Below are 19,914 nucleotides of genomic sequence, written 5' to 3' on the forward strand. Positions count from 1 at the left end.
TTGATTTGATATTAAATTGCGCTTTTAAAAGATAAAAGTAACACTTGTAATGTCGGAGACCGAGTGTGTACTTTTCTTTTTATTTTACACACGCACGCACACCCCACACACTCATGCTAGTGGAATTTCACCACTATGGGTACTCAAACCCTTGACCGGGAGTTGAAACTCCTGAGAGTCTACCACCCGAGCAAGAGTAAGGACCCCTCAAATTCGGGACATTACAATAACCCCCATCTTGTCCTCCACCTCTCTCCCTTCTCCTCGGACGTCCATGTACCTTGCACATGCCATGCCCCTAGTCTTATTAACTGCAACATTAAATGCATTTTGAACAAGACCAAAACAGGCAGATGAACATTGCTTGGCAAAAAACTTATTCCAAATTGACCTTAAGCCTGGAATTAGCTATCTAAGCAGAGCCACCCACATAAACATTTGAGTTTTGGAGCTGCAGGAAGGCAGAGCTTCCCATATAGACATTCGAGCTTTGGATCTGCACAAAGGAGCAGCACAATCCATTGAAATTTGGGAGAGTCGCCCCCTGAATATTGCAACATAGAGGTTCAAATTGATGAAAATGGTACACAAAAGAGGGTCAAAATTCAATGGACAGAATCAACATCCCTTTGCCTCTGGTATTTCTTACAAGAAAATGTGAGATTATACCTAAAGTTTAAAACGTCAAAAGGGAACTCAAATCTCAAGGCCCCTGTACAATGAGAATACAGTACAGGAAACTCAAATACAACATGACATGTTCCCAAAATTGAACTGGATCATTTGGAAGTAAAACGTCAACTGGAATTCTCTTAAGAATACTTTCCAGGAACCTGACTCACATGGAAACAATAACCATCTGATCAAGATTTCTGACCCCCAAACAGGATATGGAAGCACATCAACAAGCATATGTTGTAGATCTCTGCCTATCGTCAGTGCTCTAAGAGCTCAGGATACCCGTCTGGACCATATTGCCTTTTTCTCCATGCACCAAATGTGCAGATAAATAGTTGTTTTCTTCTGTGGAATATTATCCGCTCAACACAAGCAACAGATTCCTAGGCTTTTGTAAGGTTTAGAAACCATTTCAGCACTACACAAATGCTAATCCTGAAATTGCTGAGAATTTGTATTTGTATCTGAAAATCCAGAAGAAGATCTCCGTTTGTTTCTATAAGGCTTGCTCCTCAGCCCATCCCCTTTACGCCCCGATAGTACCACTGAGATAACAGCTAAGAAGCCCAATACTGAGATAGCCCATAGGCCAACCATCCAAAATCTTAAAGAACTAAAGACTTGGTCCTTCGCATCTAGGAGCGATGAGTGGGATGCAAAATCTGGCAGGGATAACCTTCTTATTCTGCGGAAGCTTCCGTCAGTTCTCCCAAAACTCTGTGGCAATGCGACTTCCCTCTTGATCCCTTCATTTGAGTTGGTTTGGGCACTCGGGTCAAGGCAGTTCCTCCTTTTGTGGTGCAAATAGAGAGCCTTGTTCAGTGTCTTCATGCATTCAATGCTTAGCTGGTCCCTCCGTTGGATGTTTACATCTGTTGAAGCAACTGATGAAGGATCAGGTGGGTCCTGAAACTTGGCCCAGCACGTGTTTACCACATCAGTGTTCCTCCAATTAGCTTTGTCGAAACTCCAGTTTCCTACACTGAATTCTAATCCATAATGGAAGACCCTGGGTTCAACTCCTGGTCCAGGAATGTAACCTGGGTAGATCAGTATGTCACTGTTTATAGAATGCCTCAGATTCAACTGCATCAAGAGGGAATTGAACATCAACATTACTCGTAGTTTAAAAAGAAAAAAGAAAGAACGAAAATTATGTCAGCATTAAATGATTCACTGGATAATCTAATTTAAACAAACAGACAACAAAAGGAGGAAATTTCATTCACATTCAACTCATTTGTGCATCTCATTGGGCAGGTGTACAGTGAAGCTTATGAGAAAATCTAATCAGATTTCTATCAGGAAAATATGGCGCAACTTTCATGATGAGGTGCTGTTTAGATGCACGTAAAGTCGTGTACACCACTTGCTGGCAAATACATGCAATGCAGGTCATACAATGCATGACTACTTGTATTGTACCCCATTTGTCAAGCACTTGGTACATGGAGTGGTAGAACAAGTTGGGAACTTAAGATGGTTGTTAACAGGCTTAGCATTATGGTGCCTGTGTAGGAAAAAAAAACCTCTTGTTTGTGTTAGTCTTTTGGGCTACAACACACAACACTGAACTTGTTGCCCCAAACTTCTCTTCTCTCTCCCTTCTCTAGCTCCATCTCACCACTTTCTACTTGGTATTAGATCTGGTTTTGGACCTGATCGCAGTATATGATTGTGAGGCCCACTGCTGATTTAATCGGACTGAAGGGATGACATTAGTAAGGTATGGCCAGGTAGCCCTTTAAAGTAGAAATTACGGAATTTGGAAGAAAATGATTTTAGAAGAATACTGGTGCTTTTCTAGAATTTTTATTAAGTTTTTTGTGGTGTTTCAATGAAAATAGAGAAAAGTCTTTAAAAATCCAGATTTTGGCTTTCTTGTTGTATTGATTTTCTAGGGGATTTTGGGCAGATCTATCACACAAATTAGGTGATATGATTTTTTATTTTTATTTTTCTGAGAAATGGATGCCATACAACCCTTGTTTTTCATTTTTTTGCTGAAATTTACTTGTTTTCATATTCTAACGTTGTGAGGATATGAAATGAGGTGTGGATTCATGTCGAGGATAGTGATGTTTTCCTTCCATGCTTAGAGGTAATGCGAATAAAAACTATTTGATGTAATGCTTGACCCAACTTGGCATGGGAGATTTCTACAAGCAATGTAGCTTTCCTTTTCCTTTCATCATTTCTTTCTTTATTAGGCCTTTGTTATCGGTTACAGTGTAGTTCATTCATATGTTGTATACAGTGTCTTAAATAGCGAATAGCGTGAAGCGTAGCATTCACCCCTCTGAAGCGTGACGCGTAAGCTACACAATACTTCTAGATTTTTAATCAAGGATGTGATTGGTCGCGTCAATTTCATGATATTTTGCACCAAATTAGACAAGTTAATAATGAAATTTAACAACATTTCATGATATTTGGAAAATCATCCACGGCGCGATCCCGGTGGACGTCAAAACTCAAGCAAAAGGTATCTCTTTAGCATCAAAGTGTAGTTGTTGTCCCCTCCCCTCTATGCCCAGCGTCGAATCTATTGACCACATTTTCTTAATGCAGGGGCATTTTCACACCAGGCTCGAGTGGGGTCGCTTGTGGGATGCAGGGGCACACTCGGGGTAGGTGCGGCCTATGGAGGAGGTCTCGTGTTTGAGACTCCTCAGCGAGGGTGATTAATGCGCATTTCACACCAGGCTCGAGTAGGGTAGCCTGTGAGATGCGAGGACACACTCGGGGTGGGCAGCCCATGTGATTTGGGGCCCATGTAAGGGGGTTTGGCCAAGGTCCTAACCCATGCGATGTGGGGCTTGAGCTATGAGATAAAGTTATTAATTCGCTAAACTCTAACAGTTCGAGCTTTTAGAGCAAGTGGTTAATTGTCCTGCATCAAATTGGTATCAAAGCAGGAGGTCTCGTGTTCGAGACTCCTCAAATTGGTATCAAAGCAGGAGGTCTCGTGTTCGAGACTCCTCACTGGGGGTGATTAATGCAGGGGCATTTGCACACCAGGCTCGAGTGGGGTCGCTTGTGGGATGCAGGGGCACACTCGGGGTGGGTGCGGCCTATGGAGGAGGTCTCGTGTTCGAGACTCCTCACCGGGGGTGATTAAGGCGCATTTCACACCAGGTTCGAGTGGGGTAGCCCGTGAGATGCGGAGACACACTCAGGGTGGGTGCCCGTGTGATTTGGGGCCCACGTAAGGGGGTTCTGCCGAGGTCCTAACTTACGCGATGTGGGGCCTGGGCTATGAGATAAAGGGATTAATTTGCCATACTCTAATAGTTCAAGCTTTTAAAGCAAGTGGTTAATTGTCATGCATCATTTCTCCTCCGGGATCATAGCCAGGAAGGTTTGGGATATCTTCGAGATGTTATTCAACATCCACTCCATGGCCCCCGTCTCAGCATCCGGCAGGGCAAATAGATGGTGGTCGTTAGCTGGCTCATCAGACCATCTTCAAATCCTAAAGCAGCTCACTCCCTACTTCATTTTCTAGGAGATCCGGTTGGCCAGAAATGCAACACGCTTTGACGATTCCCTGATTATTGTAGCCAAGGTGACTGGCAGGGTCAAATTCTAGATTAATCTTCTCGATTCTTCCCTTCCCCACCCAAAGGTGGTTAACGGATCCTCCGCCACTACCCTTTCTACATTAGGGATGTGTGGGGCCATTGCGGATGCGAAAAGGGTCCATGTTGTTAAATGGGCTAGACCGTCAAGGGGCTGGGTCAAAATAAACGTTGATGGCTTGTCCTTGGGTAACCCAGGCCTCTTAGGTGGTGGGGGTATGGGGAGAGACAGCTCGGGGAACCTCCTTTTTGCCTTCTCGTCAAGGTATGGTTTCGGATCTAACTCGCGGGCCGAGATCGGGCGATCTGGAAGGGTCTTTCCCATTGTGCCTCCTTCGGTCTTTCTAAAGTGGAGGTGGCCAGTGACTCCAACTTTATGATTGGGACACTGCTCCAAGTTTCATCTCCTCCGTGGGCCTTGTGGTACTGGTGGGCCAGGATTAAATCGCTCATGCTAACCATGGAGGGTGTCCTATCCCATACTCCTAGGGAGGCAAATGTTGTGGCTGATGCTCTAGCCCGTAGGGGTAGTGCTGGCCAGTCGAACAGATTCTTCAATTCTCCGGCGGAACTTCCCTCTACCATTTCTAGTCTCCTCTTCCTCGATAGAGTTGGCCTAGGGAACTTAAGGGAAGGCTAGCCGTTGTCCTTTCGTTTTCTCTTGAACATGATAGGCGGGCCTGTTCCCCTTTTTTTTATGGGCCCGCCCGAATCTGCTTTGTACATTTTACTCCAATCTATGAAATAGCTTTTGAAAAAAAAAAAAAAAAAAAACTAAAGACAAGAAAAAGAATCGAAGAGCCAAAAAAAAAAAAGTATAAAGGTAAAGGAGCAACAAAACTGACTTAATACTACTAATATTATTTTACTAAAAGCATTGAAAAGATTAACAGAATTTTATTGAAAATGGAAAAATGTAATAATACTACGTAACGCGTAGCGTGGTCTATGTGGCGTGTAGGTTATGCAAATTAATCATGTAGTGTAGGCTACATGCCACTTAAGCTATTTTCATGAGCTATGTAGCGTTAAGGCTAAGCTACGCTACATAGTGTAAGCTACACGTTGCATAGCATAGCAATTCAAAACACTGGTTGCATAGTATCACACGTGTCTTCACATGTTGTTGTGGGTGTAAGCCCCTCTTAACTGTTGGAGTGTAGTTCACTCACCCGTTGTGTGGTGTTGCACATGTCTTTGAGAAGATTTTGCTGCGTTTTTGAGCTATTTGGGAGAAGATTTGTCACATGGATTAGGTGTAGTTGATCATTAACAATCACCAAAAATAAGAATTGTGAAAATTTGTTGAGATTTGGAGGCACTATATATATATATATATATATAGAAGAAATGGGGTCGTACAACCCTTGTTTTGGGTCCTTTTGCTGAAATTTCATTGTCTTCATGTTCTGATGTTGTCAGACTGTGAAATGAGGTGTGGATTCGTGTTGAAGATGGTGATTGTGTAATTGATGTTCCCCTTCCATGTTTAGAAGTACTATGCACACAAACCGTTTGATGTAATGCTCGATCCAACTTGACATGGAGGAATTATATTACCCCCCCCCCCCCCAATTTAGGCATTTGTTATCATTTGTGGGTGTTAGTCACTCACATGTTGCATGGTATCGTGTGTCTTCACATGTCGTTGTGGGTGCAGTCGCCCTCTCAACCATTTTGAGTTTAGTTCACTCACTTATTGTGGAGTGTTGCATGTGTCTTTGAGAAGATTTTGCATATGAAAGGCAATTTGGTGACTTGGTTGCTGAGTTTGGTGATGGCCTTCTATATGAAGAGAAGATTCAATGGACAATGAGAGCTCAGTCAACAAACAAGTAGCAATTGACGATCGTGTATGCCACCATGTTGTGTTTGAGGGGAAGTTGTCACCCAAGCTAATCAATATTATCTTTTTCGTATGTGTTCCAAGCTTGGCACGATCAGTATTTATTCTCCAGCTTGTTATTGTGTAGGAAAATATATGTTATTGTGTGTGTTATCCATGTACTTCTATGGAGCACTATATGCAAGTTTTGCTCAAGTCAATATGTGTGTGTATTAGTCTTTTAGGCCACAACACACAACAGTCACTTGTTGCCTCGAACTTCTCTTCTTCTCTCTCTCTCTCCCTCACCACTTTCTACTACATGTGCACATTGATTGACACAAGTAGCACATGTGATGCACTTGAGGATTGATGGTGGTACATATGGCACATGTTGGTAGTTAAATATAGATGGTTGTACATGTAGAGCATTTGGCACATTTGATGCATGCGCATGGAACATTATGTTCCTACATGCACCATAAAATACTTTTAGCATGTATTAGTCAACCCAAACTTTTGAAAAAGGATAGCCTATACTTGAGTAATGGTCATATTGGCTCTACTTGTCCTCATTTTTCTCATGTGCAGAAGGGTGCTCGGCAAATCATGTGCAAGCTGATGTTGCTAGCAAGTGCAGTACATGATTCTACTTGCATCCAAACAGCCCCTTAGAAAGCTATGGAAACTCACAAACAAGGGAGACAGCGAAACTTGAAGAAAAGGAAAAAAAAAAAAAAAAAAGGAAAGAAGCGGCCACTTTTAAGGAGATTCATTAAACATTTGCCTGAGAAAACCAATATCTGAAAAGGTTAAAAAAATCCCAAAGTTCATGATAACAATACCTATGCCAATGTGAAACCAAGAAAATGTGGAAATCAAGCATGCACACGTGCGTGAATGAATCCACCTGGGTGCATCAGCATGTGCTTTTTTCCAAGAAAAATTGAGTACATGTAAGTATGCATATGTGACTATGGATTTATGGGCACGAGGTATGTTTAAACATATAAAGTGCACATGGGGGTGCCTGCATCTGAGCGGCACATGGACACATGTAGATGCACAAGCATGTCTTTGCATGCACACATAGAAATTGATTCATGGATTTGACTTTGATAAGCAATAATGGATGACAACAACCCACATGGCACATACCTCTGCTGCACCAAATGAGTAGCCATACATCTCACTAATCCAGCCACTCCCGTAAATATCTCCAGTAAAATTAGTTGCATAGTGAGCTTTGTCAGCTCGGACCTCCTCTGTTTTGTGCAGCCACAGTAATGCAAACTTCCGCAGATCATCAATGTGCATGATTATTACACCACCAACCTTGTCACAAGCTTCAGGGTTGCGTGTATGAATCTTGGCAAGCTCATTATCGCAACCAATAAGGTAACTAGCATGCAGAAAGAACAAGTCAGGGATTCATAGAGATTTAACAGCAATTAATAATTAGGGCATGTTTCAGTGCACCACACTTGTGATCAAATGGACTTGCTAAGATAGATAGGACGCTTGGTGTCTTTGGGTAGTGATGCAGGCCAGGGTGGGCCGAAAACCCATCATGGAGAACCCAATCATTTAGTTTCTCCTCTTGGGCCGGGCCTTTATGCATGTGGATTTACACACATTTTGGCCTCCATCAAGCAGCCTGGAAAATGGCAACCATATTAAGCTGGCTTTTATCTTCTAGAAAATTTTGTCCCAAATCACAAGTGAGATAAGACTGGGAAGGCATCATGACCACTATTCAGATTCGATGCATTGAGTCCGGCTTGGGAACCGGGAACACCCAAATCTACCCTCCAGAATGTCCTATTGTCTTACTCATAGGGAGTCGAAACTGGACGGCCACGTTCTGCTTTGAACTCCCATGGTGTAATAGGGCCTCTGAGAATCATGTCTGCATCCAGAATTACTATAAACTCAGCGTCAGTCTCCACATGATTAAGCCAATGAAGAACAGCGGCTGGTTTATTAATAGCCGGGTACCTGAAAAGGCACAAAGAAGAAACATGGTTTATAGTCAGAAACATTAATCTACAAAATCAGGCCAACAGATCTTTGAGAATGATCAAAGAGATCCGGAGAAAGTAAGTGTTCTTTAATGAATCAAGATCAGTTAAGTCTTTTTTCATGCAATAATTTCATATACTTTTATTTAGTGATGAAGACATTTGAATACATGAGAGAATTATGGAGAATAATAATGTAAAGAAGTGATGATACTACAAGAGAAGAAAAAAAGAAAACGAGGGTGTGGTAATGGGCTGGTTTCAGGCTGGGGACAACCGAAGAGCAATCCATTCATCAATCAGGCCTGAGAATCTCAGCCCCCAGCCGGGCCTTAGGTTGGCCAGCAACAGCCATAAATGGGTGTGGAGGCAAGGCTCGGGTTGGCCTTAACAGAAAAAAGTTGTGAAGCTGATGCAGCCCCAGGGACTAATCATAACCAAATAGTAAACGGGGTGTGTTTCAACATTGAGGTCTTGGGTCCTAGCCCAGATTACCAATCATCAACATCATCATAATCACAGCCTTATCCCAATTAATAAAAGTTGGTTTTAAAAAATAAAAAAATTAAAGAGAGAGAGAGAGAGAGAGAGAGAGAGAGAATCACAAACCATGTGAAGGGCCAAGGGCAGGCTCAGCTAATCACGTGAATGGTGGAGGGACATAACCCTTTATTGCAAAAAGTGGTGCTATGTGACGTTTGAGAGTGCATGTTAAAATAACAATTCTACAGTAGTAATATAGTACTTTTAGTCAGGGTCAATTTAGAGTTTTTTTTTTCTCAATATGGAAACCGACAGCAGAGATTAGAATAAATTAAGGTCTAAGATTAGGTAGGGTTTTAGAGTTAAGACTTATTTATAGAGCCTTAAATACTCTTTATGGTCATGCTTGGACTGGTTTTCATGTTATCACTGGATTTTGAAGGCTTCAGAGAATTTTCTTCTTTCTTGTGAGTTCAATTGATTTATTGTGCGTTTTCCCTCCCTCTCTCTCTCGGCTCACCTTATCAAAGAGTGGAAAAGATCCAATTCTGCTATTGGAAGGCATGTCCCTCCCTTCCTATCGGGTAAGGGAGCTTCATTTCTTTCCCTTTCATTTCAGAACCAAATGGGTTCTGATATATATGATGCAGTAAAGACGCCGTGTCTTTGTGATCGGGCCAATCATGTATAGAGATTAATCAACACTGGGTTCAGTGGGTCATTGATCTCTTTGTTGCCTGATTTCTGTTGCTGGTGTGTCCCTCTGTGACTAGCCTGTGACACAGTGTTGTTGACGCTACTTGATCAGCATTGGATATCTGCATCTCTGTGACCAGCGTGTGACGCTGTTGTTGATGCTGCTTCATCAGCATCTGATATGTGCTGAATGGTATCTGAATGATATTTGCTGAATGATATTTGATCAGCATCTATGATTCCTGGACGTTCATCATATTTTCTATTTGACACTCCTATTGTTAACGTTTATCATATTGTTGCCAGACAGCCCTTGTTGATTGCAGCTGAACATTGCGGCCATCTTGCTTTGATCTGTGTTTGATGTGGCTATTGCACGCTGTCTATTGATCATTCCCTTCAACCAGTGTGACTATCCTTCTATATTTGGAGACAAGTTGGGGTTTGCTACTGAAATATTGTGTTTTGCTGCTCTGGTTGTTTGAATCCATTGTGCCTAGAGTAATTTATGGATTCCAAGCCGGAAACCTGAATAGACACTCAACAAATTTCCTGATTTTTTTTGGGGGGGTCGAGATTTATCTGCAATAGGCTTGGTCTGTCAGAATATTTCTTACATCGAAGTGAAAATTGTAGCATTTGACTGATGCTGGGCCCACAGGACTCTAACACCTAATCTCAATGGAAAGAAGACGATTCTCAAGTCATGAGTTGGCTTTATTATAATGTTATGTATGGTGATAGTGCAAAGGAAATTTCAGTTCTCTCCAATGGTCATACTAAATGAGAGGGACATACAACACCCATATGATACCTTCATGGAGTTTCAAACCATGAAACAGGGAGAGAATTTTCATGAACATTGTCTTCACTTTAGAGGGTTATTTGATGAATGGAAGCTTAATCATCCGTTTACCACCGACGTTGCTCAACAATAGTGTCGATGGGAAGAAATTGGAGTTACACTTTTCCTTGCAACAGTTTGCCCATATCTGGACCCGGTTAAGGCCCAACTTCCATGAAGCGATCCTCTATCCAATATTTTTGCTTAAGAGTGTTGCAAGTGTCAGCTCCTTCCTCCTCATATATGTTGCCTTCATCTAGTGACAACGCAACACCTATCCCAAATGGGGGCAGCAATGCACACTGTGGCTGTGCAGTGGCTGTGCAGGACGGAGTGGTGGCCGTACAAGAGGGAGAGAGCATGGGAATACTAGTGGGTAGCAACGCTTTTGTGTCTATTGTAAGAAGGCAAATCATACAGTTGATAAATTTTAGGATTTTCTTAGAAAGGGTGGTACCCACTCATCTCCTCATGCAAGTCCTGTCGGGTATATGGAGAGTCTTTTATGACTTCAACTGGTGAAAGTTCTTCAGGCACAAATGATTCAGTGGTGATCTCTTGCACTGATCTCGAGAGGTTCCTCAATAGGAACACTACTGTTGAATCTCTTCCCCTCCCTCAACCTCTCTAGCCAACTCAGGTAATGCTTTAGCTGCATCCTCTGGTTCATCACCTTTAGGTGATTGATTCTGGAGTCACCAACCACATGATAGGTAGTCTAAATCTTTTCCACAATCAACATCTCAGTTCAATGCCCTCTTGTTCCATTTGTTGATGGCTCCTTGTTTGCCATCATTGGAAAATGAGTTGTCTCACCAAGTACAAATATAGCCTTACCATCTGTCCTTTATGTTCCAAAGTTTCCCCTCAGTCTAATCTCTGTGAGTCAATTAACCAAGCTTTTAAATTATTTGATAACCTTTTATCCGTCTCATTGTGTATTTCAGGACCTTAGGACAAAGGCGATGATTGATGGGGGGTGTGAGTTACGTGGCTTCTACTATCCTGAACCAGCAAGCATTAGAGCAGTTCTCAGTGTGTCACTTCTCTACAATGGCATGATCGGTTTAGTTATCCTTGAGTCTCTTAAAAAACTAATTCCTTCAGTATCCAATGTGACTTCAATAAATTATGAGGCCTGTTAGTTAGCTAAACATTGTCAGTCTACTTGCGTGCCTCAGCTTATTAACCATAATCACACACCTTTTTCATTGCCTCAGCCCATTTGGGTACCTAGCTTACATAACTTTCGATACTTTGTTATATTTATTGATGACTTTTCTCATATGACATGGGTGTTTATAATGCGTGATAGATGAAAAGTGTTTGATATGTTTAAGTCCTTTAATGCTAAGGTTAAGAATCAATTCAATAAAGAGATTCAATGTCCTTTAATACTGAGGTTAAGAATCAATTCAATAAAGAAATTCAATTTCTTGATATGATAATGCATTAGAGTATTTGTCCAATTCATTTCAAGAATACCTTACCTAAGCCGGTATTACCCATCAAACCTTATGTGCCTACACACCGCAAAAAAATGGAGTTGTAGAAAGAAAAAACCGTCATCTTCTTAAGGCAACTAGATCTCCCTTAACTCACATGAACGTTCCCAAATGTTTCTGTAGTTATACAGTCTTTACAGCTTGTCATTTGATTAATAGGCAGCCATCAACCATACTTCATGGTCAAAAACCTTTTTCTATCTTGTTTCCCAATACTTCATCGTTACCTCTACCCGTTTATGTGTTTGGTTGCACAGCCTTTGTCCAAAAAAATAGTCTGCAGATAAACTAAACACATGTGCCACTATGTGTATTTTCTTCAACTGCTCACACACACAAAAGGGTTACAAGTGTTTTGATTTGGTCATTGGTCGTATTCACACTGGTGTCCATGTCCCCTGCCTGAACGTCTCAAGTTTTTTTTTTTTTTTTTGAGAGATAATAGAGACTTTCATTAAAAGGAAAACAAGGGAACAACCAACCCGCTGAGATAGCGAGTCAGTTAGCTCCACACAAAAGCACATTACAATCTTTTAGAGGGATAACAATAGAAGCCCATTCGAAAATATAAAACTGAACCCTTTGCACAATGGAATCCCGCCCTTTAGATTCCCCTCTAAAACATCTCCCATTCCTCTCTTCCCACACCGCCCACTAAATAGCCACAAGAGATAATCTCCAAATAATAGAATTCTGCTTTCCAAAGGAAGCGCCATGCCAGGCCTTAAGCAGCCGACCCGTCGAATTGGGAAGAACCCAAGACAGTTGAAACCAGGAAAAAATACAAGACCAAATATGGCCTATAAGAGGACAGTGAATAAACAGGTGATTGACAGATTCTGCATCCTCCATGCAGCAAAGGCAAATGTTGGGAAGAATCATACATTTTTTCCTCAAATTATCTATCATCAACACTTTGCCCTTACCTACCAGCCACGCAAAAACCGCAATCTTTGGGGGGATCTTGTATTTCCACAGCTTATCAGTCCACACTTCTTCTGTCACCTGAGTGATCCTGATGGTAAAGTTATAAATAGATTTAACCGAGAAAAGACCCGATTTGTCTGGAATCCACACCAACCTGTCAATGTCTACCTAGTTAGGTTTACCATTGCTAATGCACAAAAGGAGAGCCGCATACTCTTCAATCTCCCAATCTTGGAGATTTCTTCTTATGGGAGGGTTCCACACAATATCATTACCATGAATATCATAACTGTCAGCCACCGATATGTATCTGTTTGGAGCTAGACGATAGATGTTTGGGAAAGCACATTTAAGGGGTTGATCCCCTACCCACACATCTTCCCAAAACTGAATTTAGTCTCCATTGCCGATGGAGAATCGAATGCCTTGTTGAATCTCCCTCTTCATGCCTAAGATATCTTTCCATAGGGCTGAGGCCCTATACACTGAACTGTCTCTCGTCCACCACCCCCTATAGACTGACCATATTTACTCTTAATTAAACGATTCCAAAGAGTATCCGGTTCATTTCCAAGCCTCCATATCCACTTTCCTAATAGGGCTCGGTTCATGCTTCTGAGGTCCCTGACACCTGCGCCACCCTTGTGCACATTCTGACATACCGTCTTCCAATTCACCAAGTGAAATTTCTTCCTGTCTTCCTTACCATGCCAAAGGAAGTCCCATCTGAGTTTTTCGAGCTTGCCCAAGATGACATTCGGACATTTGAACAAAAACATGAAGTACAAGGGCAAGTTAGAGATGACCGCTTTGACCATGGTGAGACGGCCCCCCAAAGATAAGTACTTGCACTTCCATCTAGCTAGGAAATGTTCAAATCTATCGATAACTTTGTCCCACAAAGACTTAGGAGGCTTTCCTAAGCATAACGGAAGACCAACAAAGGTAGTCAGAAGGTTACCAGTCAGACAATCGAAGGAGCCTGCAAAAAAAAGAGGTCTCAACTTCTTACATGTTAACACCAAACATTTTGGACTTGGAGAGGTTGACTTTGAGACCCGATACTGCCTCGAAGCACCAAATTACCATGCGCAGATTGTTGATTTTAGACTGATTAGCTTCACAGAAAAGGAGGGTATCATCCGTAAATTGGACATGAGAGATTGGAGCGTCCATCCCTCCGATTGCACACCCTCCTATGATACCAGCTTCTTAACCTCTTTTCAGCATTCTAGAGAGGGCCTCCCTGACTATAAGGAAAAGGAAGGAATATAAAGGGTCCCCTTGCCGCAGCCCCCTTGAGCTCCAAAAGAAGCCTTTGGGGGACCCATTGAGAACGACCGAGAACATGGCAGAGCTAACACATTCCTTAATCCAAAGACACCATTTAGCCCCAAAACCCATCCGCTAAAGCATGTATTGAAGGAATTCCCAATCGACATGATCATAAGCCTTTTCAAGATCAAGCTTGCCTAGCAGAGATTTGGACCCGGATTTGTGAATGGAGTGAAGACATTCGTTCGGAATTAAAGCACTATCAATGATCTGCCTTCCTGCGATGAATGCACTTTGATTCTCTGATATAATCTTCCCCATGACCTTTCTCAACCTAGACGCTAGGACTTTAGCCAGTATCTTATAAGGGCCACCCAGCAAACTTATTGGCCTGAAATCCTTTAGAGAGACAGCACCTTGGATTTTAGGAATGATAGCAATGAAGGACACTCCGAGAGCCTTAGATAGCCTGCCTCTTTCGTAAAATTCAGAAAAGAAATCCATGATGTCTCCTCGCAGCATATCCCATAAAAAAAAACTGAAAAAACGCCACCGGGAATCCATCAGGGCCAGGGGCTTTTTCTCCTTCCGTATCTTTAACAGCTTCGAAGACTTCCTCATCTGAGAATTTGGCTTCCAGGGCGAGCGCTTCTTCTGGAGAAATCTGATTGAAGGGAAGAAAATCAAGTTTCTGTCTGCGCCAGCCTTCTTTGCAGAATAACTTGCTGAAATACCCTACAACCTCTTCTGAAATGCACTGCTGACCTTCAGTCTGCTCACCCTCAATCTCCAAGCAATTGATCCTGTTGACTCTAACACGCATGGAGGCCATAATATGAAAAAAATTTGTATTCTTGTCCCCCTCTGCAATCCATTTATGACGCGATTTCTGTCTCCACGAAGTCTCAGCTTCGCTCACCCTCAAAGAATAGTTGTGGATTAGCTGGGAGATAATAGAGACTTTCATTAAAAGGAAAACAAGGGAACAACCAACCCGCTGAGATAGCGAGTCAGTTAGCTCCACACAAAAGCACATTACAATCTTTTAGAGGGATAACAATAGAAGCCCATTCGAAAATATAAAACTGAACCCTTTGCACAATGGAATCCCGCCCTTTAGATTCCCCTCTAAAACATCTCCCATTCCTCTCTTCCCACACCGCCCACTAAATAGCCACAAGAGATAATCTCCAAATAATAGAATTCTGCTTTCCAAAGGAAGCGCCATGCCAGGCCTTAAGCAGCCGACCCGTCGAATTGGGAAGAACCCAAGACAGTTGAAACCAGGAAAAAATACAAGACCAAATATGGCCTATAAGAGGACAGTGAATAAACAGGTGATTGACAGATTCTGCATCCTCCATGCAGCAAAGGCAAATGTTGGGAAGAATCATACATTTTTTCCTCAAATTATCTATCATCAACACTTTGCCCTTACCTACCAGCCACGCAAAAACCGCAATCTTTGGGGGGATCTTGTATTTCCACAGCTTATCAGTCCACACTTCTTCTGTCACCTGAGTGATCCTGATGGTAAAGTTATAAATAGATTTAACCGAGAAAAGACCCGATTTGTCTGGAATCCACACCAACCTGTCAATGTCTACCTAGTTAGGTTTACCATTGCTAATGCACAAAAGGAGAGCCGCATACTCTTCAATCTCCCAATCTTGGAGATTTCTTCTTATGGGAGGGTTCCACACAATATCATTACCATGAATATCATAACTGTCAGCCACCGATATGTATCTGTTTGGAGCTAGACGATAGATGTTTGGGAAAGCACATTTAAGGGGTTGATCCCCTACCCACACATCTTCCCAAAACTGAATTTAGTCTCCATTGCCGATGGAGAATCGAATGCCTTGTTGAATCTCCCTCTTCATGCCTAAGATATCTTTCCATAGGGCTGAGGCCCTATACACTGAACTGTCTCTCGTCCACCACCCCCTATAGACTGACCATATTTACTCTTAATTAAACGATTCCAAAGAGTATCCGGTTCATTTCCAAGCCTCCATATCCACTTTCCTAATAGGGCTCGGTTCATGCTTCTGAGGTCCCTGACACCTGCGCCACCCTTGTGCACATTCTGACATACCGTCTTCCAATTCACCAAGTGAAATTTCTTCCTGTCTTCCTTACCATGCCAAAGGAAGTCCCATCTGAGTTTTTCGAGCTTGCCCAAGATGACATTCGGACATTTGAACAAAAACATGAAGTACAAGGGCAAGTTAGAGATGACCGCTTTGACCATGGTGAGACGGCCCCCCAAAGATAAGTACTTGCACTTCCATCTAGCTAGGAAATGTTCAAATCTATCGATAACTTTGTCCCACAAAGACTTAGGAGGCTTTCCTAAGCATAACGGAAGACCAACAAAGGTAGTCAGAAGGTTACCAGTCAGACAATCGAAGGAGCCTGCAAAAAAAAGAGGTCTCAACTTCTTACATGTTAACACCAAACATTTTGGACTTGGAGAGGTTGACTTTAAGACCCGATACTGCCTCGAAGCACCAAATTACCATGCGCAGATTGTTGATTTTAGACTGATTAGCTTCACAGAAAAGGAGGGTATCATCCGTAAATTGGACATGAGAGATTGGAGCGTCCATCCCTCCGATTGCACACCCTCCTATGATACCAGCTTCTTAACCTCTTTTCAGCATTCTAGAGAGGGCCTCCCTGACTATAAGGAAAAGGAAGGAATATAAAGGGTCCCCTTGCCGCAGCCCCCTTGAGCTCCAAAAGAAGCCTTTGGGGGACCCATTGAGAACGACCGAGAACATGGCAGAGCTAACACATTCCTTAATCCAAAGACACCATTTAGCCCCAAAACCCATCCGCTAAAGCATGTATTGAAGGAATTCCCAATCGACATGATCATAAGCCTTTTCAAGATCAAGCTTGCCTAGCAGAGATTTGGACCCGGATTTGTGAATGGAGTGAAGACATTCGTTCGGAATTAAAGCACTATCAATGATCTGCCTTCCTGCGATGAATGCACTTTGATTCTCTGATATAATCTTCCCCACGACCTTTCTCAACCTAGACGCTAGGACTTTAGCCAGTATCTTATAAGGGCCACCCAGCAAACTTATTGGCCTGAAATCCTTTAGAGAGACAGCACCTTGGATTTTAGGAATGATAGCAATGAAGGACACTCCGAGAGCCTTAGATAGCCTGCCTCTTTCGTAAAATTCAGAAAAGAAATCTATAGCCACTTTTTAATATGTTTGCTGTTTTAATCATGTCATATGATGTGTTAATCATAGTAGAACATGTTAATGTACATTTACAGATTTGGGGTGCCATTTAATAATTTTTTAATATTTTTTCTATTTACGCATGAATTTTGGCCCCTTTTTTAAAATTCGAAAAATCAAATTTTAATGGTTGTTTTGCTGTTTTAATCATGCCATTTGATGTGTTAATCATAGTAGAACATGTTAATGTGCATTTTACAGATTTGGGGTGCCATTTTATATTTTAATATTTTTCTATTTACGCATTTATTTTGGCCCTTTTTTTGAAAATTCGAAAAATCATTTTTTAATGATTCTTTTGCTGTTTTAATGACATCATATGATGTGTTAATCATAGTAGAACATGTTAATGTGCATTTTACAGATTTGGGGTGCCATTTTATATTTTTTTTATATTTTTTTCTATTTACGCATTTATTTTGGCCCTTTTTTGAAAATTCGAAAAATCATTTTTTAATGATTCTTTTGCTGTTTTAATGACATCATATGATGTGTTAATCATAGTAGAACATGTTAATGTGCATTTTACAGATTTGGGGTGCCATTTTATATATTTTTAATATTTTTTTCTATTTACGCATTTATTTAGGCCCTTTTTTTGAAAATTCGAAATCAATTTTTAATGATTCTTTTGCTGTTTTAATGACATCATATGATGTGTTAATCATAGTAGAACATGTTAATGTGCATTTTACAGATTTGGGGTGCCATTTTATATTTTTTAAATATTTTTTTCTATTTACGCATTTATTTCGGCCCTTTTTTTGAAAATTCGAAAAATCATTTTTTAATGATTCTTTTGCTGTTTTAATGATGTCATATGATGTGTTAATCATAGTAGAACATGTTAATGTGCAATTTACATATTTGGGGTGCCATTTTATATTTTTTAAATATTTTTTTCTATTTACGCATTTATTTCGGCCCTTTTTTTGAAAATTCGAAAAATCATTTTTTAATAATTCTTTTGCTGTTTTAATGATGTCATATGATGTGTTAATCATAGTAGAACATGTTAATGTGCATTTTACATATTTGGGGTGCCATTTTATATTTTTTTTATACATTTTTTTCTATTTACGCATGAATTTTGGCCCTCAAAAATAATTGCAAACACCTAAATGTAAGATATTTTCATATTACATTCATTCTAATATATCTATCATTGATAGTAGATAGTTAGAAAATTAAATATATGAATTTTGTAGTCAAATTCAGGTTATCTGGTTCATAAATTCATCAGATAGTCCGATACAACTTCTCACCAAAGAGTGGACCGTTACACCACCATAAACATGTTCCAATTTATAAATGAATGCATATTTGGAATGCTTAGAATATTCCGGATTTAATCCATATTTTTTCATATTTTTTTGACAAAAAAAAATTTTTGCACCGTTACGGGCCGTTACGCCCCCGTATCACCGTTACGCCCCCGTATCCGTATCGGTTTTGGAGGTCACCGTTACGCCAACCGATACCGATACGGGATACCTTGGGCAGAGCTAACACATTCCTTAATCCAAAGACACCATTTAGCCCCAAAACCCATCCGCTAAAGCATGTATTGAAGGAATTCCCAATCGACATGATCATAAGCCTTTTCAAGATCAAGCTTGCCTAGCAGAGATTTGGACCCGGATTTGTGAATGGAGTGAAGACATTCGTTCGGAATTAAAGCACTATCAATGATCTGCCTTCCTGCGATGAATGCACTTTGATTCTCTGATATAATCTTCCCCATGACCTTTCTCAACCTAGACGCTAGGACTTTAGCCAGTATCTTATAAGGGCCACCCAGCAAACTTATTGGCCTGAAATCCTTTAGAGAGACAGCACCTTGGATTTTAGGAATGATAGCAATGAAGGACACTCCGAGAGCCTTAGATAGCCTGCCTCTTTCGTAAAATTCAGAAAAGAAATCCATGATGTCTCCTCGCAGCATATCCCATAAAAAAAAACTGAAAAAACGCCACCGGGAATCCATCAGGGCCAGGGGCTTTTTCTCCTTCCGTATCTTTAACAGCTTCGAAGACTTCCTCATCTGAGAATTTGGCTTCCAGGGCGAGCGCTTCTTCTGGAGAAATCTGATTGAAGGGAAGAAAATCAAGTTTCTGTCTGCGCCAGCCTTCTTTGCAGAATAACTTGCTGAAATACCCTACAACCTCTTCTGAAATGCACTGCTGACCTTCAGTCTGCTCACCCTCAATCTCCAAGCAATTGATCCTGTTGACTCTAACACGCATGGAGGCCATAATATGAAAAAAATTTGTATTCTTGTCCCCCTCTGCAATCCATTTATGACGCGATTTCTGTCTCCACGAAGTCTCAGCTTCGCTCACCCTCAAAGAATAGTTGTGGATTAGCTGGGCCCTTCTATTCCACAAATCAGCAAACAGAGGAGCATCATCTGAAGCATCATCCAGCGCCTGAAGCTCAGAAATCATAGCCTCAGTTTCCTGATCTCTAGCGTGAAGGAAAGTTGCTTTCCAGTCATTGATCTTGACTTTCAGGAGCTTAAGCTTTTGAAGAATTCTGAACCTAGCGAAACCATCTACTTCGAAGCCTGCCCACCACCCTTTAATCAGCTGAGGGAAACCTTCGATCTTCAGCCAGGTGAGGTCGAACCTGAAAGGTTTCGGCCCCAGTTGTCTTTAGGCATAGAGAGCTTTATCAGCCAGTGATCAGACGTGGGTCTTGGGAGGGAGGATTGAGAGGAAATAGGGAAAGCTTCAATCCATTTCGTTGAAACAAGAAACCTATCCAATCTTGCAAGGATCGGGTTCATCCTACCATTCGTCCATGTATATCGA

The 19,914-nt window shown here is 41.4% G+C and overlaps 1 protein-coding gene across 1 annotated transcript in view; it reads right to left on the reverse strand.

Annotated features, from left to right (window-relative positions):
- Positions 1-609: 609 nt before the first annotated feature.
- The window catches only part of LOC131239898 (peptidyl serine alpha-galactosyltransferase), a 51,233-nt gene continuing 31,928 nt past the window's right edge, over positions 610-19,914 (reverse strand). Inside the window, exons 6-8 of the mRNA XM_058237807.1 lie at positions 7,918-8,082; positions 7,243-7,486; positions 610-1,764 (exon numbers count right to left, since the gene is read on the reverse strand). Coding sequence (XP_058093790.1) covers positions 1,108-1,764; positions 7,243-7,486; positions 7,918-8,082 — 1,066 coding nt within the window. The 3' untranslated portion in view covers positions 610-1,107. The remainder of the gene's footprint in view (positions 1,765-7,242; positions 7,487-7,917; positions 8,083-19,914) is intronic.

This window comes from Magnolia sinica, chromosome 3 (genome assembly GCF_029962835.1).
Source record: "Magnolia sinica isolate HGM2019 chromosome 3, MsV1, whole genome shotgun sequence".
Lineage (NCBI taxonomy): Eukaryota > Viridiplantae > Streptophyta > Magnoliopsida > Magnoliales > Magnoliaceae > Magnolia > Magnolia sinica.